The sequence below is a fragment of the Marmota marmota genome, unplaced genomic scaffold (assembly GCF_001458135.2).
Source record: "Marmota marmota marmota unplaced genomic scaffold, marMar, whole genome shotgun sequence".
NCBI lineage: Eukaryota > Metazoa > Chordata > Mammalia > Rodentia > Sciuridae > Marmota > Marmota marmota.
Window position 1 is genome coordinate 4,789,894 of NW_026000138.1, and position 22,112 is coordinate 4,812,005.

At 49.9% G+C, this 22,112-nt stretch overlaps 1 protein-coding gene across 1 annotated transcript in view; it reads left to right on the forward strand.

The window, feature by feature from the left end:
* Positions 1-22,112, forward strand: part of Ksr2 (kinase suppressor of ras 2) — a 263,568-nt gene that overhangs the window by 46,928 nt on the left and 194,528 nt on the right. The window contains exon 4 of the mRNA XM_048785487.1: positions 12,340-12,853. Coding sequence (XP_048641444.1) covers positions 12,340-12,853 — 514 coding nt within the window. The remainder of the gene's footprint in view (positions 1-12,339; positions 12,854-22,112) is intronic.

Sequence of the window (22,112 nt, forward strand, 5' to 3'; positions counted from 1 at the left end):
CCTCAGCCTCCTGAGCCGCTGGGATCACAGGTGTGCACTCCTCCATTTTATAACGCGTGTGGAAATTTTGTTCTTTCCGAGGGGACTAATCCTCAGTTGTTGGGATGGACCACACTTCTCCGCTGCTGCGGCTCCCGTTGCTCCCACCCCGGGCTGAGGGTGAGGCTGCTGTGGACCTTGGTGTCTGCTCCCATCCTATCTTGGTCCCTCTGGGAGTGTTCCCAGGTGTGGAGATTCTAGATCATGTGGTAATTCTATAATTAACCTTTAGAGGGACAATATTAACTTCTACATATCTTATTTAACCCAGAGTCTCCAAATGTTACCATTCCAACATGTAGCCAATATAAAAATTACAAACGAGCTTCATTACTTTTTTGTGCTAAGTCTTCATAGGGTAGTGGGTGGACGTGAACTTGGTGTGCATGGAGAAGCCTAACAGATCCATGTACCTCATACATCATCCAAATACTCATATATAAATTCTGCCCCGGGGTGACAACAGAATTATTATTAAATAACAATAGCAACAAGTTGCTTTATTTTCATTAATTCTCTAAGCCACCCTAAGAAGTGGGTTCTTTGATCATTCCCTTATTAGATGCACAAACAGAAGTTCAGAGAGGGTAAGCGGGTTGGCCCAGGATGCACGGCTAGTAGGTGGTGGAGCAGGGATTCAAACTCAGCTCAGAGTCCATGCTAGGTTCCACATCCTAGCATGTGGTAAGGAGTTACCTTGCTACATGGACTGGTGGTAAGGTAATCCTGGCCCCTGGATCCAGCGTCAGGTCCAGGTACCTCCAGCAATGTGGATATGCTTGGAATTGGTGGTGAAAATGAGGCTGAGGGTGTCGCCCCCACCCTTCACCTCCTGGATCTGGACTTGCCTGGTGTGGGCGCCAGATGACACGTCTGTGACTCATGTCCAAGACCCTAACTACAAGATCGACTTTTTTAAATTGCAGAGTTGCAACACTGGGTAGTTTTACTGAAGTAGCTTCTAACTGTGGTACTAACCAGGAAGGGTGACCGAGGTCCCCCACGGATGGCGGAAACCGGCTGCTGCTTCATTCCCGGGGATGGAAACAGTCTTGTCACAGGCTTAGTTGTGAAAGCACCAACCACACTACGACAGTGTACACCTGGTGGAGGGAAAAGAGTGTGGGATCTGGAGTTGGGTGGACCTGGAGTTTTCTAGATGGATAGACCTTGGGGACATTCCTCCAGTCTAAGATGGTGCGGCCCATGTGGAAAACGGCCACTTCTGAGAAGGTTCGACACAGGTACCACGCGGCCCAGCAAGCCCACTTCTGGGGTACACCCTGAAGAAAACCATGTAGTGTCTGCCCCCCTTTATGTGAAATCTCCAGAAGAGACTGATGCACAGAGACAGAGCAGGCTGGGGCAGGGGGAGACTGGAGGGGGCTGCTCGTGGGCACAATGCCAAGGTTCTGGAACCCCATAGGGTGGTGGTAGACACACCATTACGAGTGTCCTACAGGCCCCCGGATTCTGCGCTTTAAAAGGACCTGTGTGAATTGCACCTGGATAAAACGAATTTTACCAGAAGAGCGTCATTAAAACCGACAGCCACCCTGAAGTCAGTGACCCAAGAAGGTTAATGTCACCAAACCTCTGCTGGGTCATGAAATCGCAAATGTCTTAAAGAATAGGAGCCGTGAGGCAGTATTGGGAGGGAGCCCAACCCCCCTGTCCTGTCCCCTCCCCTAGACAACCTGCGCAGGTTGAGGTCGCTCATCTGTCTGGCTTCACTTGGGGACATCCTGGGGTACAGACAGTGCCCAGTGGGACACCCAGTTTGGCCAGTGCCAAGTTCATGAACACCGTCTCCCATGAAGATTCTTGCTGATGTTGAACGCCTTTAGCAACTTTATTTTCTTCACTTGTCTTTACTGGGTTCTTTTTGCAAATACTCTGAACTAGAACTTCAAAAATCCGTCCTGGATTTCGGGTCTCACTCCTTCTGGGGTTGTGGCTAGAATGAGTGTCCTATGACCTCCCCACCCTTCCCCATGCCCATCTATAAAGTGACTCAGCCTTTTGAGGGGCTTCCATTCAGATCTCACGTCTCCTAAGAGGGTTCAGGGGGAAGCCTTGGCGTGAAGGGTGCAGATATGGAGTGGAATCCCCAATCCATTGCTATTGGCCCCATGACCTTGAATATCTCACTCTTGCCCTGAATCCTGCTTTCCTCACTGTAAAGTGGACACACTAGCGGGCCGTTCTCCACAGGGCTTTGTGAGGAGACCATGGGGTGTTGCACATGAAATATTTAGAGTGAGATCGGGTACCTACTATGTGCTGGGTGAATAGTAAACTGTTATCAGTGTAATAACAGCCACTCATGGTGGCGCATGACTGCAGCCTCAGCAAATCAGGAGGCTGAGACTGGAGGATCTCAAGTTCAAGGCCAGCCTCAGCAACTTAATGAGACCCTGTCTCAAAATCAAAAAAAATTTTTTTTAAAAAGGGCTGGGGAATGTAGCTTAGTGGTGGTACATCTCTGGATTCACTCCCTAGTATGGCAGGGGAGAGGGGAAAGGAAAGAAAGTAATTATTAAGAGGTCTTTCCTTTTAAAATTGTTATATTATAGCACTTCTGAATATAATTACATTTTATTTTATTTTTTTTGGACCAGGGATGGAACCCAGGAGTGCTTAACCACTGAGCCACATCCCCAGCCCATTTGGTATTTTATTTAGAGATAAAATAAAGTTGAGTTGCTTAGCGCCTAGTTGCTGAGGCTGGTTTTGAATTCGTGATCCTCCTGCCTCAGCCTCCCAAGCCGCTGGGATGACAGGCATGAGCCACCACGCTGGGCTAATTACATTTTAAAATGATTTCATAATTATTATTACTGGTTGAGATCCCTTATTTGAAGTGCTTGAGATCAGAAGCGTTCTTGGATTTCTGATCCTTTTTAGATTTTGGAATCGTTGCCTCTATATTAATGAGATGCCTTTGAGATGGGACCCAATGCTCCATGTGAAACTCATTTATGTTTCATGCGCTCCTTACACACCCAGCCTGAGAGTCATTTCATATAATAGCCTTCGTGCTCTGGTGTATTTACTGCGACCTGTCACATGAAGTCAGGGTGGAATTTTCCACTGGAGGTGTCCATGGCCGCACTCAGAAAGTTTCAGAGTATTTTGGACTTTGGATCTGGGAGGAGGGATGCTGCGTCTCTGATCCCAACGCTCACGTTATGACTGTCGGCTTTACCTGTGACTTCAGGCCAATTTTTCCAGACAGTGTCTAAAAGTCCTGCTTCCTGAGACCTGAACTAGCAAGAGCTTTGAATTATTCCAGGATGCTACCAGCCGTGGTGACTCTGGACCCGGGGTCTCCCTGTCGCCTCTGCCTCCAAGGGGCTGGAAGGAGGGTGCACGTTCTGACGCCGCCTTTGAAGTTCAGGCATGTTCCACGGCACACCGGCGCCTGTCTGTGCAAAAAATAAATAAATAAATCGGGAAGGGACAAAGGAGTCAGACACTTGCTTCGACTTTCCTAAATCACATTCTCCCTTGAAAGTGGCTTTCAGTTCCCGAGTCCCTTACCAGAGAATGTCAAAGGGGGAAAAATAAAATAAAACCCCTACACCTTGAGATGCCTTTAATCAATCTTCAGACTCTTTCATTTCTTAAAACCTATTCCCTTCTCCCCGCCCTTTGCAAGACTTGAAATGAAATGATTTTCCAGAAATGGATGACAAGATAGCAAAGGGGGACGATTAATAACCCCCGGAGCCCCTTGCTGCCACACCTCCCCTATTTAAAATGAAAAATTACCTCTTTTCCCTCAGACTTTATTAAAAAGAGGATCAGAAGGGAGAGGGGACGCGCTGATGGAGCACAGCCCATCAGCCGGGCGCCTTGGAGGCTCCGCAGAGAGGAGTCGGGTCCCTGTCAATTGAGCGGCGGGCAATTTGGGTAATGAAATGAGACTTTCTGCCTCTTCATCCCTAAACTTCGGATTCTGAAATGCAGGGGAGGGGAAGGAGGGATGCTGCCGGGGGAAGGGAGTCGGGCTGAGATTTTCTTTCTTCTTTCTTGCCTTTCAGACTTTGAAAGGAACTTTAAGAAAGATGGGGGTGGATTTAGTGCCTCCTTAAATTCAGTGGTGTGTGTGTGTGTGTGTGTGTGTGTCTGTCTGTCTTTGCAGAACTACAGGTGGTGGGGGCAGTGGGTCCCTGTTCATCCCTGTTCACTGAGCCCCAGCCCCAACCCCCACTATAATGATTTCTCAATCAGTGCTCAGCAAAGATGGCTGATTTCCCTGGGCAGGGCTGTATGAGTTCTCTACAGCTGCTGTAACAAAGCGGCCAAAGGCAAGCTGGCCTACAGCAACAGGAGCTTATTTTCTCCCAGGTCTGGGGGCTCAAAGTGTGGAATCGAGGTGTCATCAGGGCTGTCCTCATTCCAAAGGCCCTGAGGAGCGTCAGGCCCAGGCTTCTCTGTCCCCAATGTTGCGGGTGCTGGCCCCTCTCTGCATTCCGTGGCTGGCAGCTCTTTCCATGCCTCCGTTTCACCATGCTCACACGGTCTTCTCTGAGTGTCCTCTTCTCTTCCTCTAAGGACACTCCCTGGGACTCAGGGAGCACCCTAGTCGTGTACTAGCTCATCTGAACTTGATCGAATTTGCAAAGACCCTGTTTACAGATGGGTTAATTGGGGGCTAACTCTTGAAAGGATCTTTTTTAGAGACACAGTTTAAACCACAATAAGGCTCAGTGACTTCTGACACCAGGTCTTGCTTTCTGGGGTGGGGTGGGGTCGCACCAGGCGAGATCAGGCATAAGGCCTGGATGATCTTTGCATATGGGATCTGCCCAAGACACAAGGCAAGGCACCTCGTACACTTATTAAATCTCAGCAGCATTATGTGAAAGAGACGGGCTCCCCTCTGTCTTACACCAACGTTTCTGCGTCGTTGCACCAGCACCAGACAAATGCCTTACTCGCCCAGTTTCACTGAATCTTCAGAACCATCCTGGGGGAAAGCTTTGGGGTCATCCCCATTTTACAGATGAGAAAATGGAGTCAGAGGGAGGAAATTGGAAGGACAGGTCATACTGTAGAGGTTGGGGTTGTTCTGTGCAAGTTAAAATCCCACTTCCTCAATTCATATTCAGAAGGATGGATTCTTGCCCCTTCTGTTCAGCAAGCGAGCCTTCCAGACACAGAGGTGCCTCTCCTCCGGCTGAGGGAGTGAGGAGCGGGTGATGTGCTCAGGACCTCCTCTCCCCGCCCTGCAGGTGATTCAGGGTCCTGAGACATCTGCTTTGGAGATTCAGGATCAGACAGGGGAGGAGACGGAAGGTGAGGTGATTAAATCATGTCATATCTTTGGAAAAAAGAAAAATCTAAAATGAGGCTGACACTGTCTTGGATGGGCTCAGGAGATTTTGAAATTTCACGATCAATCCTCCCAGACTTGAAAAATGACTTCTGGGGGGAGCATCCCACAGTTTCTGGGGAGATGAGGCAGGCGAGGGTCAACCACATCCCAGGCATGTTCCCCTGGGTATCTTGGAGGAATCTCAGACTCAGCCTGTCTGACTGGGCCACCTCTTCGGGGCTCAGCTTCCTGCGTTTCCTGTGACTGTTTCCACCAGCCACTGTGTGAGCCAGACCTGGGCTTTGTGTTGGGGCTGAGGGTGCAGAGCACACCCAAACTCCAGCTGTCCTTCCTCCTGGCTGTGTGGCCTTCAGCAGGCCACTTAACCTCTCTGTGTCTCCATTTCCTCATCTATAAAATAGAGTGACTTCTGTCTGTTTCGTAGAATGGTGGTGTGGGGCTGGAATTTCTCACATGTAAATAAATCACTTGGAAATTCAGTGTCAAGTTCACAGCAAGTTCTCAATAGGGTTGGCCATTCTTTCTCCTTCTCTCCTTATATCCAGTCGGGCTACCTCTTTTGATGCTTGCTGCCACACCCTAGCCCAGGTCCTTGTCACCTCCCAGATACTGCCAGGAGCCTCAGGCTGGGTTCTCCTGTCCTTCCATCTGATCAAGTCCCTCCCCTACACATGGAGAGTCCCGGGGAGCAGTCAGGACAGTCGCGGACACCAGGGCTTCTGGGTTGTCCGTTATGACACAGGGGCAGAAGGAGTGGCAGATGGATAGCCCCCCCCCCCATTGCCCTCTGCACTCTGGGTCAACACTGGGCTTTAGGGGGGCTGATGGCAAAATCCAGGAGAGGGAGCCCCTCCATTGGGCTGTGTGACTTTTAAGCCACCGATGCCGGAAGCACCAGCCCCTCCTCTGCTGTGACCAGGGGCTGGTTGGTGACAGGCAGGACCTTGCCTCCAGCGCTGACCCATTTCTCAGCTTTTGCCCATTGGGGGGTCCAGCCCTTCCCTCCAGGTGAGCTGGGAGGTGGGGCCAGCCTGCAGCTGTAGCATGTGGCCTGGCCAAAACCTGGCTTCCACCTGTCCTTGACCATGTTGGGGGACGCCTGTCCCTCCCTAGGCAGGACGAAGGGCTGGGGCCGGAGCCTTGTGCTTGCAGGTAGATGACGTGGCAGATCGCAGCACCCACCGCGCCCCTTGCCAGGTGCGACTGTTTCCAAGAGGCAGGCGGGTGGCCACCTCCCTGTTTGGGATGCCAGCTGCAGGGGTCAGTACATTGACCCTTAACCAAGTCTCAGCATCCTCTTCCCTCCCCTCCCCTCCTCTCCAGCCTCGAATTTCTTCTAAGTAGCTCCAGCTTCACCGAATGACCTGCCATTCTCCAACCTGTCCCTCTCCTTTCTGCCTGACCCTCTGCTCCAGCCGGGCTCCCCTCCCCCACACCCGAGTGCTGCTGCGCCTTCTCGGGCACACACAGGTCCGGGGTCGGGATGGCATTGGTGACTCTCATTATCAAAGGGGAGTTCACTGAATATATTGTTGGCCATTTTGAAGTGAACCGATCTGTGACATTTAATGCGCTCACAGTTTTACCTCCTTCCAAACATTCCCAGGGCTCCAAGGCAAGCCCCACCCACTGCCTCCAGCCCCGGGGAACCCTCACCCGCGCCCAGTCTCCGTGCATTGGCCACTTTTCCGTATTCCCTGTAGATGGCATCACGCAACAGGTCACCCCCAGCCGGGCACCTTTCCCTGAGCGCGTCTCCCAGGTGCATGCAGGTTGGCCCCGGCTCAGCCTCATTCTTCCCGCCCTTTGAATGGGCGTACCGCAGTCTGCATCCCCGCTCTTCGCTCTTCAGCCTTGGAATCCCTGCTCGTAGGTCTTTGGGCTCTGCCCCAGGGATTCCATCGCTCCGCGGCGAGAGCCTGTTTGCTTGTAGATCTTTTTGGTTGGACCCTGAGCCTTTTGAGAGCAGGAGAAGACAGACAGGTGCGCAAACACAGGTGCTGGCACAGCCTGGGGACAGGTGGGCGGAGTCACGAGCACTGAGAAGATGTTTCTGAAGGTGCTCAGGCATCTGTCCGTTGGTCTGTACCACTGGGGTGGCCCGGGCTGGGGTTTCACTCATTTGATCTCATGACTTGCTCCTGGCTTTGCTCTGATATTTGCTCAACAGTCCCCTGTGACCTCCTCATCCTTTTCTGATTGCAGTAGCCCCAAGCAGGTTTCTGTTTCCCAGTGAACCGCCCCTCCATAGCACTTATTATCCCTGACCTACTACATACAACCCATCACCAATCCTGCACAGCGGCGTCACACTAAGATCTTGAGCTCCATAAGGACAGGGATTTTCCTTGGTGGCTTTGTGTGCCTAGGACAAATGCCTGAGAGACTCCAAATAGTCACGAAATAAGTGGACAGATTGGGTGACTGCATTTAGTCCTCTCTGCACCCTCCAAGAAAGCCATGAACATTCCTCTGTTATGAACCCTCAAACCAAGACTCAGAGAGGTTAAGGAACTTGCCTAAGGTCACAGAGCTGGTTAGTGGTAGATCCCAGCTGGGTCCCAGTTCCAGATTCTTTCCATTTCACTCAGGGAGGGCGACAGACAGAGGGACAACATGCAGAGTGGTCTTGCCTTGAAGTAGAAGTGTAAGGTGGTTTAAAAAAAAAAAAACCTTCCTTAAACATGTTTTATGAAGGCTAATCTGACAGCGCGTTTGTACATCCTGAGCAAATACATCAATCCAGACCTCTCTGGGGGATGGGGAAGCCGCGTGGGCCTGAGTCTCTGTCCCGTCCCTGGCTCGCAAAGTTTATTAGCCTAACAGTGACAGGGCCACCACCGTGACAAGGGCTGGGCTAAGCACGTAGCTTGTGCTCTTCCATTTATTGTCATCATAGTCCCCAAGGTTTTGTCCCCTGCTTCTCAGGTGATAAAACCAAGATTCAGAGAGGGTAGGGGAGTGTCCGCGGTCCCACAGCCAGTAAGTGGGACCGGCCAGACTTGAAGCCCAAGTCACCCGAGTTCAGAGCTGGCTCTTGGTCACTGGGCTAAGGAGTGTGCATATACCTATTGGAGAGCAGAGATCGCCGAGGGGGGCCTTCGGTAGAATGTTCTGGCAAGTCTGGACGGGGGAGCGGGGGTCTTGGTGAGGAACGAGCCCTTGTTCCAGCGTCCCTTCCCATCTGATTGATCTCTGTTGGTCCGCTGTGGTTGCCCCTGTGTGACAGCCCTGGTCATCAGGTGGCCGAGGTCCCGGGTTCAGATTCTGGCAGCCGGTTACCACGCTGCCGTGACCTTGGGCCGTTTTCATCTCGGCATCTTTGTTGACCTCAGTATCCTTATCTCCAAAATGGAGCTCAGCTTTGGCCCTTTGTGCCCAGAGTTACAAAAAACTCAGATTAAAAAAACCAAAAAACAACAGCCCCATTAAAATGGGAAGAGAGCAGACGACGACCCATGGATTTGTCTTGTGATTTTTATTTATTTAATTTTAATTTTTCTTAAAGAAAGAGGCACAGAAAGCCGTCTGGGGAACTCGGCAGCCGGACAGGGACCGTGGCTGTGGAATGATATGGCCTTTTCTTGTTATATGAATTTCGGATTGTTTTTGGTGATGCAGATGTGATCACAAAGTGAGTTGTTTTAATTTAAATCGGGGCAGAGAGTCTGTGGACGTGAAAATGCATTGTAAATGGTCAGGCGAGCTGTACGGGGCTCCTGTCACGTTGTCATAGCGATTGTCACCACTGCTGAGGGGCTCTGCGTTGGAATCTTTCCCTGCTCCACATCTCCTCCGCTGGCCCATCCTGGAGACCCCCGGCCGTTCCCTTCCCGGGTCCTGTTCCTCCGTCCCCACCAGCCTGCCCCCCAACCCCTTCTTTACCCATTCTTTTAAAAAAAATCATTTGCTTCATGATGAAGTTTTTTAATTGACACATCGTCGTCATCGTACATGTGGTGTACACATAATGTGTCCTGATTAGAGCCAAGTATCCAGCACATCCATCGCCTTAAACATTTATCATCTCTTCGTGCTGGGAACCTTCGAAATCCCCTCCACGAGCTATTTTGAAATATGCAATTAGTAGTTGTCAACCCGAGTTACCCGGCTGCGCTGCTGAGCCACGGAAACCCTTCCCCCCGCCCGCTGCGGTCCTGCCCGGCCCACCAGCCCCCACCTCCTCTCCTTTCTTCTTCTCCAAGACCAACTTCTGGGCTTCTGTGAATGAGTGAGAACACCCGGTGTTTGTCCTCCAGAGGTGCCCACTTCACGGTGGCTTTGCTGCCACCAATTTCAGAGCCAACATCATTGGTTACGATGTCCGTGCAAAATCCTTTTATCGGACCCCCTTCTCCGTGCAGTGACCCCAGTGATCTTTGAGAAATGAATCTAAGTGGGTCATGGGTCATGCCTCCTCCAACTCCCCAGACTTTCCATGGGGCTCATGGAGGAGGGTGCCTTCGTCCCTGGGCTGGTGGGGCCTATCTGTCACGGGTTCCTTCAGCCTTTTGTGGGGCCAGTAGTCACACTGTGGTCACACCCTGAGAAAAACCACCTACTGAGACATGTCCCCAGCCCTTTCTGTTTTATCTTTTGAGACAGGGTCTCACTAGGTTGCTTACAGTCTCACTAAGTTGCTGAGACTGTCCTCAAACCCGAGATCCTCCTGCCTCAGCCTCCTGAGCTGCTGGGGTTACAGGTCTGAACCCGGCACTGACGTGGTTTTGAAGCCTGTACTTTGGTGCTCTTTGACCCTGATACGTTTATATCTCGGTGTGGAGGATGAAGAAAGGCTGTATATTTGCTGCCTGAGAGTCCAAATCTTTAGAACAAACTTGCAGTTGTACCATCACTAAGGTAAATGAGTGAAAAATGTTCATAGCTATTGGATTTTTTTTTCTTAGTTACCTGATATGAGGCTGGAAACCTCAATCTGTGCTCATTACAGTGGGATTCTTTTGAAAAGTCTCCATCCTTCTAATAAACCTTCAGAAGTCTTAAAACAACCACCACAACAGCAAGCCTTCCTACCGCCAGGCCTTTGTACCCGCTGGTGTGCCTGCCCCTGCCTGCTGACATGGCCATCCCCTTCTTGTCCTAAAGATGCCACTTTGTTAGATGGCATTCCCAGAGTTCTGCTGGCGCAATCTCCCACCTCCATTTTTTAATTTCTTTCTTTCTTTTTTTTTTTTTGGTACCAGGGATTGAACTTGACCCCTGAGCCTCATCCTCAGCCCATGTTTTTTTTTTTTTTAATATTTATTTATTTTTTTAGTTCTCGGCGGACACAACATCTTTGTTTATATGTGGTGCTGAGGATCGAACCCGGGCCGCACGCACAACAGGCGAGCGCGCTACCACTTGAGCCACAGCCCCAGCCCCTCAGCCCATGTTATATTTTATTTAAGAGACAGGGTCTCACGGAGTTGCTTAGTGCCTTGCTTTCGTGGAGGCTGGCTTTGAACACGCCATCCTCCTGCCTCAGCCTCCTGAGTCACTGGGATCACAGGCTGTGCCACCACGCAGGGCCCCATTTTTAATTTCTTAATAGAATTTTTAAATTGAGAAACTGTTTAGACTCACCACAGTTGCTAGAAATAACAAAGGGACCCTGATACACTTTGTTTAGTTTCTCTCAACGGTAACATTTTGTAAGACTCTAATGTAACCAGGATATTGATTTCCATGCAATCCACTGATCTTGTTCAGATTTCCTTAGTTTTACTTGCAATCTCTCTGTGTGTATTTTCTTCTATGTAATCACTGGGTAGATTCTTCTATGTAATCACTGGGTGGATTCAGGTATCCAGCCCCATAGTAGAAAATGCTGGGTTCTGCACATCTCTGTTGCTGCTTTTCCCACAACCACATCCATTTCTTCCTATTCCCCATCCCTAACCCCTGGCAACTAGCAATCTACTCTGCTTCTAAAATGTTGTCATTTCAAAAATGCTATGTTAAGTGGTCAGGCAGTGTGGCAACGTTCTGGGATTAGCCTTTTTCATTTAGTTCAATCCTCAGGTTCCTTTTCATGGCTGAGTAGTATTCCATGGTGTGTCTGGACCACAGTTGGTTGGTTATCCATTCACTGTCACCAAACTCGGTTTATCACAGCATTCCTTTTATTTCCCTGCCAGAGCTATAACCACGTGAAATGCTCCAGTGAGCAGGTCTGTTGGTTTGTCCGATCTCTGCTTCTGCAGAATAGAAGCCCAGGGGACCAGGGCTATGTCTTCCTGTCATGCCTTTTCCAAGCGTGGTACTTGGCATATCATCGGCATTTGGAGAATGTTTGTTGGACAGATGCTCAAATGAGTGCTCAGAAACATAGGTCCCAAGTGAGGGTGCATTGGGAAGAAAGCCGTCAGGGAAGGAAGATTCATGTATCTCTGGCTGGGGTTAGGTGTTAAAATTGCCACTGAAGGTAAAGTTATCTTCAAAAATCCTTTCAGTTACCTTGACACTGCGGCTCAACAGGCAGGGATGAACTTATGTGCCTTTCTGGGCCTTTGAGCTATGAACCCGGTTTCCCAGTTTCCCAGTGCTGGGAAACCTTGGAAGAGGAGGATATTGAATGGGGGTGGTAAGATCAACAAGGGGGCTTCATTCACTTCTTGGAGGGGCCAAGTGGGTTTGGCTGGATTTTGTAAATGTGCTTATGATGTAATATGTGTATGACATAATGAGCATATCACACCCTATGCAGACGATATCACATATATAGTGTGTAATGTCCCTACTACGGAACATGCACACGATGTGATTTGCGAGGGCGTGACTTGCCTATGATGGAACTAGACATGGGAGGTGCACATGCTGTCGCGTGGCCCGCTGGCCCACGTGATGTAATGTGCATGTGAGGTGACGTGCATGTGACGTCATGGCGCATCCCGGGAACTCACGGGCTTTCCCCTGGCTGACCCTCGGTCTCTCTGCTCCTTTGTTCCACCCAGGAGGCAACCTTTCAAAGCAGGACTGGATCATCCAGTGGCCCACCCCAGAGATGGGCAAGGAGAACAATCCCGTGTGCCCTCCGGAGCCCGCCCCGTGGATCCGCACTCACCTCTCTCAGAGCCCCAGGGTCCAGTCCAAGTGTGTCCAGCACTTGTGTCACACCAGCCCCACACCGGGGGCCCCCGTGTACACCCACGTGGACAGGCTCACCGTGGACGCCTACCCAGGCTTGTGCCCGCCGCCGCCCCTGGAATCGGGCCACCGTTCCCTGCCCCCCTCACCCCGCCAGCGGCACGCAGTCCGCACCCCACCACGCACCCCGAATATCGTCACCACTGTGACCCCGCCAGGCACGCCGCCCATGAGGAGGAAGAACAAGCTGAAGCCCCCGGGGACCCCGCCGCCCTCCTCCCGAAAGCTGATCCACTTGATCCCGGGGTTCACGGCGCTGCACAGGAGCAAATCCCACGAGTTCCAGCTGGGTCACCACGTGGACGAGGCGCACACGCCCAAGTGAGTGCCACAGAGGGGCTGCGTGGGCGGGGCCTGGGCTGCGTGGGCGTGGCCTGGGTTGTGTAGGTGGGGCCTGAACTGCGTGGGCGGGGCCTGGGCTGCGTGGGCGGGGCCTGGGCTGCAAGGGGCTGTCTGGTGGCCCCAAGACTTGTGTTTCCCAGCTCCAGCTGAATCAAAAGTGGCTTTTCACTGAGAGTTCCAGAAAGTGGGATTTTCTAGAATTGACTTTTTTTTTTAAAAAATGCTATCAGTATTCTAGAGGCCTGGGGGCTAATTCTGACCTGTGGCCTGATTTTATAAATAAAGTGGATTGGAACACACCCCCGCTTCATGCCTTCATGAATGGTCTGTGGCTGCTTCCGAGTAACAACTGCAGAGATAAATATGAGCCCCAAAGCAAACTGTTTCCCACCAGGCCCCCTCGGGGAGAAGTTTGCTGTCCCCTGCAGAATCTAGTCCAGGGACACCCCTGGAAAACAGGATGCCAGCCGAGTTATTTGCCTTACTTTTTCTGGGTGCCGATGAACATTAGAAAGAAAGAAGTGATACTGATTTTCACACGTCACTTAACCTAATATGTCAAAATACTATTTCAACATAGAATCCATGGAAAATGCTATTTCTGAGATAGTCTTCTTTTCTCTACGGGGGTCTTTGAAATTCAGTGGGAATTTGGCCCCTGAGGCTCATCTCAGTTGAGGGTGAAGGGAAGCCCGAGGCATTGGGGGAGCTGACAGAAGGCCCCTGGCCACCCGGAGCCGTGTGCTGAAGAGGAGCTCAAGAATTAGCAGATGGCAGCGTAATTCACAGGTCTACAAATGCAATATCATTCAGCCGTAGGAAGGAAATTCTAATGCCTGCCACAACCTGGGAGAATCTTGCACTCAGTCTGCTAAGTGCAAGAAGCTGGACATGAAGGTCCAATAGCGTGTAATTCACAGATATGAGGTCCCCAGAGTCCTCATATCCACAGACACAGAGGGAGTGCAGTGGTTGCCGGGAGCTGGCGGGAGGGCAGCTGGGAGATTCTCTGTTATTTGACAGGTGCAGAGTTTCAGTTTGGGAGGAGGAGAAAGCTCTGGAGGTGCAGGTGGTGATGTTTGCACAGTGATGCGAATGCACTTCATGCCCCTGAAAGGGCACTTAAAAATGATTAAAATGGCAACTTTCATGTTATGTGTATTTTACGATTTAAAAAAGCAAAGAAAAAAGCAGGAGCCTATCAGACAGTCCAGGACCCGTTGAGGGCCCGAGAGTAAGTACTTCCGCTTTGCAGGCCAGAGTCCCTGCAGTTGCTCAGCTCCGTGTTGGAGAAGCCAAGGAGCCAGGAAGATAGGCAGGCAAAGGGGCGGGGCTGTGTTCCAAGAAAACTTTATTTATAAGAGCAGGTGCCTGGCCAGATCTGGCCTACAGGCCGAATGGTCTAGAGAGTGGATCTTTCTTCTAAGGTACTGGGAAGACCCCACATCAATTTAAATGGAAGACTTAACGTGACTGTGACTTTAGCCTGGTCATCCGAGCTGCCTGGGGGAACCTAAGGTGGAGACCTGGCACGCATGTTTGGAACCTCAGATCTTGGAGCAGAGGCCAGACACTTTTCTGATGGCAGTTGAGTTTGATCTTCTTGGTTTTATGAGAGCAACAGAGATTGGGGGCTGCTGAGGCCTCCTGGCAAGCAGGTTGGGGAGGGTCCCCCGAGGGCTGGGGGCGTGGTTAAGGGAAGGTTGGGGGCGGCGCCTGGCATCTGCTGCTCCCTCTCGGCGCCTCCCTCACCCTTTCCCTGGGCGCATCAGGAAGTTAGGTGGACCCTGGTCAGCAAACAGAGCCGCTGAACCCATAATCTTTTAAATCTACAAGGTGGATTTTAAGTGCTGGTTCACCTTGTCTGAAAATGCTGAAGACCCCCTATCCCCAAGGTCTTAACAATCAGGGCGGCCACCTTCAGTGCGTTTGGGAAATTATGTGTCAGGATTCAGGGTGGGAGCCTCGCCGTCGGGGTTCCTCTGTCCAGTGAGCAAACTCAGCTCTTCAAGGCCGGCAGCTCCATGACCCACCTCTGGGGATGCAGGAAGCCGCTCAGGGGAGGAACACAGGGGTCAGTTTGGTGATGTGGATAGTGCCATGGAACCATCTGGCTTTCACAGGGAACCAGGGCACCTGGCCTTTGGGTGTTTGGAAAAAAAAAAAAAAAAACAAGAGAGGCGTTCCACTAGGTTGAGTGCGAGTGATTAGACTGGTCCAGTTGGCATTTCCCTGCGTCTGAGCTGATCCTGGTTCTGGCGGGGTGTAGCCTTGGGACCTTGGATTTGACCTTGCTGAGTCTCCGTTTCCTCGTCTGTGCACTGGGGGGTTGGGTACATTTATGTTTTTCAATCTGAGCTTATGACCTATTAGTGGATGGTGGTGACCAGCCCTTAAAATATGAAACAGACTGGCCGAGAGTAGAATACATGGGATATGTTGCGTATGAAAGGTGTTAGTGTTGTTTTGTGAAGTTGTTCAAATTATCTATCAAATATAGGACCCTGTGGGTGGAGCTGTCTTTCATTCAGTCTGGTTTCTTCTCTCCTTCTGCCCCAGGGGCTTGCTGCCCCCAGTGTGGTGCTAGCCCATGACTCTCAGCCACCTTTGTTTCAGAAGGCACAGGTCTCTCCAAACAGTCCCCCCCCCCCCGTCTTTCAAAACTGTTGGTTCCTGTGAGTTTCCGAGCACACAGTGCCCAGGGAGGTCCTGGGTTGGAGGGAGCCTGGGTTTAGATCTTCTGTGGATGGCGCTCTCTGGAACACCACGGTGGCGTTTACAAGATGGTCTGGTTGAGTTTCATTTAGGTCTCCAGGAGCCCCACAAGGGCCTTCTCAGTGAGCAGAGCAAGAAAACCAGAAAACATTAGCAGCATCCTGAAGCCCGTCTCCCCCGGGAGCCTGGCTGCCCAGGTGTGTTGGCAGACGAGCGGCAGCCGTGGTCTTAATCCAAACAGTCCTCAAAGAGCAGTTTGCTTTCTTCTGTTCCTTTTCTTTCTTTTTTTTTTGGCATTTGAATTTCAGCCTGTGGTTTTACACTCCCCTGGCACTATTAAAACACACACACACACACACACACACACACATACACAGCTTTATTTATTTTTTCTAGTGACAGTAATACCTCCTTATGGAAGTTTAACAACTTAGGAAATATTATCAGGGAAATGGAAGGTTTCTATATGGCTTCTCTCACTTTCTGTGCCTGTATCTGGCGTGCACATAGAGCATGCATTTCCAAAAGGTGAAATCACCCCTTCCGGGGGCAAAAATTGGTTCTTGGGAGAGGCAGAAGACCCGGATGTTACTGTAGTTTGTGGTCCCCTGAAGAGCTAGAGTATAAAACAGGTCAGATAGAGTTGATCTGTGTCATTAAATTTAAAACATACTTTTATTTACTTACTTTTTTATTAATTAGTATCATTTTAATCATACCTATCTATTTATGGGGTACAGTGTGATAATTCAATGTATGTATACAACATGTTATGATCAAATCTGGGTAGTTAGCATTTCCAGCTTTTCAAATATTTGTTTTTCTACTTTTAATCAACACAAGATAATTGTGCATACTTGCAATAATCAAGATATGGAATCAAACTAGATGCCCACCAGCAGATGACTGGATAGAGAAAATGTGGTGTGTATATATACAATGGAATATTATCCAGCCATTAAAAAGAGTGCTACCTATCATTTTTAGCAAAATGTGTCATTAAAATTTCACTGGGGGGTTAGAGATTGAGATTAGGACAGAAAAAAAAATCTGTTTTAAAAGTGTCCTAAAGGGACCCTAATGAAACACCAACATAGATATTTGAATAGAATCCTATAGACACAGTTAGATATAGACATGGGGACCTTCCAAGAATCTCCAACATTTCTGCCTGATAGTCAACGTTCTTTGATTTCACTCTGGCTTGTGGCCACCTGATCTGAGAAGACCACCATCGTGTCTTTACAATTAGCTCTTTCGAAAATTAAGATAGAGCCATCACAAAGATTCTGGCCAACTTGATCCTCATCCTAAGGATCCCAACCATGGCTGCATTGCCAGATGGCAAAGCCCTGAGCAGTTCTTAGTGTGCAATGATGTGCAGGTCTTCATATTCCTCTCTCTGCCTGTGAGACCCAGGACTCGCTCTTTCCTGTCATAGGATATAAAACGGTTAAGTTTCATCTCTTTAAACAGAATCATTTTATTATTTTTTAAACTGGATCATTCTAAATGCATAGGAGCTCAGCATGAAAAAGAAATTCTATTGTAAATCTTTGTGTGTGTGTATGTGTGTGAATTTTTCTTAAAGATTATTTTTAACTTCAATTTTAATTCTGGAAGTAATTCCCAGATACATCTTTATTCGGAAAATACAAGTAACATAAAATGTCAGCAATAAAAGGTACAATTCCACCCCGCCCTTGCCATAGAGAACTGCTATTACTACTTTGATCTGGATCTTCCCGCACCCCTCTTCAGGTTTCTGAGTGCAGGGGTTACAAATCTAGTTCCCTTTCCTCAAAATTGGAGCCACACTGTCCCTTAGCTAATGTGACTGGCCTTTATTGGTCGTGCATAAACATGAATGTTGCATTTATGATCTTTTCACTGTTCACTCCTTTTATAAGTTTCCCTGTTTGTGCCAAAGCCCATCTAGAATGTTCTTGGTGCCTGTCTCTGCTTTCTGACCTTGGTATGGTCTGAGCCATTTCGTGGGTGGAGACCCTTCTGGGGCAGTGTGTCAAAGCCTTGGGCTGCTGTGAGCAGGGAGAACCGGGCTGGATGAGAGCCACCCCGTCACTCAGAGGCTTCCGACTCCCTGAATGGTCCAGGCTAAGTTGTCGGTGGCTTGTGGGGGGAGGGGCTTGGTGGAACAGATTCATTATGTAAATCAGATTTCAGGAGAGATCTTTTTGCCTCTGTTAGAAAAGTAATTATGTGCCAGCACTTAAACCTACTGGTACACACCTACGGATCGTTGTGCTAATTATCACAAGGAATGCTCATGTATTTATGAGGGCAGGAGGAGAGCCAGGGGTTTGCGGATCGTGGAATATTCATTAAAATCCGAGGGCTTCTGATCTGCCCCTGCAGCGTTCCCTCTCAGGACCAAGGAAGCGTGGAGATACGCTTGGCATCAGATTGACCCCCGAGGACGAGGTCAGCCCGGCAGCTATTCTGTCACCCACAGGGGACTATTTTTCTGTGCCCCTCACTTCCAAGTGGCAATTTCAAGTACAAATGGATGAGACCCACATTAAGCAGGTGCCTGAACCAGCCCGGCTTAGGGGACATTCGCTCTTGTAATGACTCCGTCAGTCTAGCTCCCAGGGTCCCTGTCGGGGACGTGCCTGGTTATGACAGCAGTGCCACCGAGGACTCCCAGAGCTGTGGCTTCCTTGGCAGATATCACAGGTTCATACCAAGAGCTCCCGTTCAAAAGCAGCCTACCCACGAGAGGCAGCTCCCCTAGGAGCCGTGTGGCCTCTGTTTTAGTTGGCTTTCTCGCTGTGGTGACTGAAAGACCCACCAGAACAATTTGTAGAGGAGGAAGAGTTTATTTGGGGGCTCATGACTTCAGAGGTCTCCGTCCACAGACAGCAGGCTCCATTCCTCAGGGCTCGAGGTGAGGCAGGACATCATGGAGGAAGAGTGTGGCGGAGGGAAGCAGCTCACAGGGTGATCAGAAAGGAGAGAGAGAGAGAGAGAGAGAGAAGGGGGGGCTCTCCATTCTCCATATACAAAATATAGACCCCATAGCCATGGGGTCTGACCTTGGTATGGTCTGAGCCATTTTGTGGGTGGAGACCCTTCTGGGGCACACCCACCCCTCCAGTGACCCTCTCTTAATCCCTATCTGGGGATTGATTCACTGACTGGGTCAAGACTCTCACAACCTGGTCACTTCTCCTGTGAACCTTCTCGCATTGTCTCACACGTGAGCTTTGGGGGGACACCTCCCCTCCAAGCCACACCCAAACCCTCTATCACAGCGACATTTCTTCTTTATCAAGAATTGACGGCATCAGAGCTAGAAAGAGCCCAAGGTCAAGTTCTCATGCAGAAGAGGAGAATGTTGTGGAGAAGAGAAGCTTCACCCACAGCTTCATTTCAACGGTCTCGTCTTGTGGACTTGTTGATTCAGGCTAAGTTTCTTTCTATGCTGGGGATCCAACCCAGGGCCACATACATGTTAAGCAAATGCTCCACTAGATTTATCTGAGCCAGCCATGTCTTTGATAAGGCCTTCCCTGCTTTGTAGAGTGTATATAAACATGGATATGGATAGGTACACGTTTGTGTGTCTGCAAACATCACACATGATTCAATTATTTCTCATAAAACTCATGCTGATGAGAAATCTTTTGTTATATACTGTGGTTAGTTTGCTTAAGAAACTTCTGTCCAAGCTCCCCGACTTCCCATTCGCTGTCACGTGGTGCCCCCCCATCCTGGATTCCAGGCCCTCCGTTCTAGCTGACGTGAATGTTGCCAGGTGAGTCAAACGAGAGGATCAGTCCATAGATGGCTGGTCCCATGGCTCTGGGCTTGAGGTGAGGCAGGATGTCATGGCAGAAGGGTGTGGAGGAGGGACACAGCTCAGGACACGGCACCAGAAGCAGAGAGACACACTCACACATGGCTTACCAGGACAACACAGAAACCCCAACAGCCTGCCCTTGGTGACCCACCTCCTCCACTACCTCCTACCTGCCATAGTCCCACCCAGTTAATCCCAGCAGGGTTGTGATGGGTGTTCACGTCCCTTATGTAAAATGGTGTGGTATTTGCGTGGACATTTGTGCACATTTTTCTGTGCTCTCAGTGCAAACACACCAGGGTACGTGGAGGTTGTAAAAGTGTCCCTGACTCCACGTGCTGGGGACCTAAGGACTTCAGTGCATTTTCTGTCAGTCTCCACGGCAGCCACACAATGTGGCTCGTTTTATAGACGATGAAACCAAGGATCAGAGACAGTGGGCACATTGCTGAGGGTCACAGCTGGGAAGGGGGAGCTGGAGTTCCAAGACAGCTCCCAGGGACCCTAAACCCCTTGCTCTTAACTGCTGTACCCTTCTGCTTCCTGGAGAGTCCCGACTTCCTCCCCACTGGGGCCTGGGTCTTAGTCACTGTGACTGGAGTCCTGTGGGAGGGTCGGGGTGCAGCTTGTATCTGCATTCTTAGGGGGCTGTCCTCGGGGGCGATAGTCTTCACACTCTGGGGCTCAGACCACTGCAGATGACTGTCAGGGGTATGTACCTAGGACAACTCTGAATGTTTAAAATTAAGTCCATACTTTAGTGTCTTTAGAAAAAAAAAGTGTAACTGAACCTCAGATCCACAGCTGTGTGTTGCTGAGATGAAGCTTCAAAATGCCCACTTAAAGGGACAGTTTGTAAATAAGGTTGTACTTAGCAGGACCGAGGTGCCCCTGAAGTTCAGAAAGTTCCTCCTGAAAGTCGGATTCACACCACAAAAGACTGGATTGAATTTCCCAGTGAGGAGGAAATTCACTCACAGGGCTGCAGGGGTGGAATGCTGTGTTTGGAGCTGGAGTTTGGAGATGTGGGTGTTGCTGGGGGACCCCGTGTCTCCCGAGTGTCTCCCGAGCACCGGTCCCCATTCTCTCCCTTGAGACCAGAGCTGGGTTCTGCATAGGGAGGTCCTGCGCCCTCTCTGGAGGAAGCTCATTGGAACTTCCCCTCTGGAAATTTATCTTTGTGAGTTTTAAAGGTTCTTGGATGAGACGAGGGTGGGCTGGGACTGTTCAAATGGAACATGAGTTCAGCAAATGTTTACTAGGTTCTTAGCATGAGTCGGGGACTCAGGGACATGCTGGGGACACAGGGGTGAATGTGGTATGAGTCCTGCCACAAGAGGAGATGTGTGATGCCGCAGTCCGGCTGCAGCAAAATAACCAGGGGGTGACGAGCAACTTGTGTACATTGATGCAGCAGGAGTGGGAGCCGTTTACTGCAGGACAGGAGGGGTCTATATACATTCCACACAGCTTATCTTAATTATCATAAACTAGATACAGCAGTCAACCAATAAGGAATCTCCACACTTAATGGCTCGCTGGCGTTACCTCACAAACCACTCCCTCTGGCAAAATGCCAGGCGCCATCTTGACTTGTTTACAGACCCTAACAGTGTGAGGAGATGGAAATTCCTCTAGTCATCTGGAAAGTGCTAGAGTCCTAGAGGTGGGGGAAAGGCAGAGGTGACAGGTGTGATCACCGTACATTTTCAAACAGAAAAGAGAGCGTTTATTTTCCCTGAGCAGAAAGGAAAGCCAAAGCAAATACGTGACATTAGGTGACATTTTCATAGGATGTTGTAGGATGTGTTTGAGCTGGCTGGACATAGAGAATGGGTAGACATTTCAGTGAGCACTTTGATCTGACTTGAGCATGGTTGAACGACCAAGGCCAGAGCTGGCATCCCTGGTGCGTTATAGGCCAATTGCCGCAGTCCTTTCGGTGGGGGGGGACATTCTTGGAGGATCTCAGTATGACTTTAGAATCCTTCTCAACACAACACTGGGAAAGTACTATCAATTCATCAAAATTGGTGTGTATGGGAGGCTGAGGCAGGAGGATCTCAAGTTCAAAGCCAGCCTCAGCAAAAGCGAGGCCCTAAGCAACTCAGTGAGACCCTGTCTCTGAATAAAATACAAAATAGGGCTGGGGATGGAGTTCAGGGGCGGAGTGCCCCTGAGTTCAATCCCTGGTACACCTCCCACCCTGAAAAAAAATTGGTCTGTTCAACGACTCTGATTTCCCTCTTCCCCAAAGTCCTCAGTTGTATTGATTAGAACATACTTTTCTGTTCACGATGGGAGCGTGACTTAGAATATGAAACAGAGAGGGGAAGGAAAACCAGGCAGAGAGTGTTAAACCTATTTCCTGGCTGCAATTCCAGGGCACCCTGTGGTGTTCTGGTGCTCTGAGGTCCCCCCATCATGCAGAAGTGTCCTCCTCCTGGCCTTGTTGTTTACGAAAACCAGGGGCTGCTTAACCACAAATGGAGTGACATGCTTTGTGTGGCCCTGCTCTCTTGAATGCATAATTATAGTTATTGTTATGAACATAATAAAAGGAAGAGAATTAGAATGAGTCTCAGGATCAAGGCTCTGGCAATGAGAGTGGACTTGTGGGCAGGCAAGAGCAGCGTTCCCTGGGGGCCCCGAGTAGAATTTATGGTTTCTTTTTGTCTTTCTTTGTGGTGATCTTGTTGA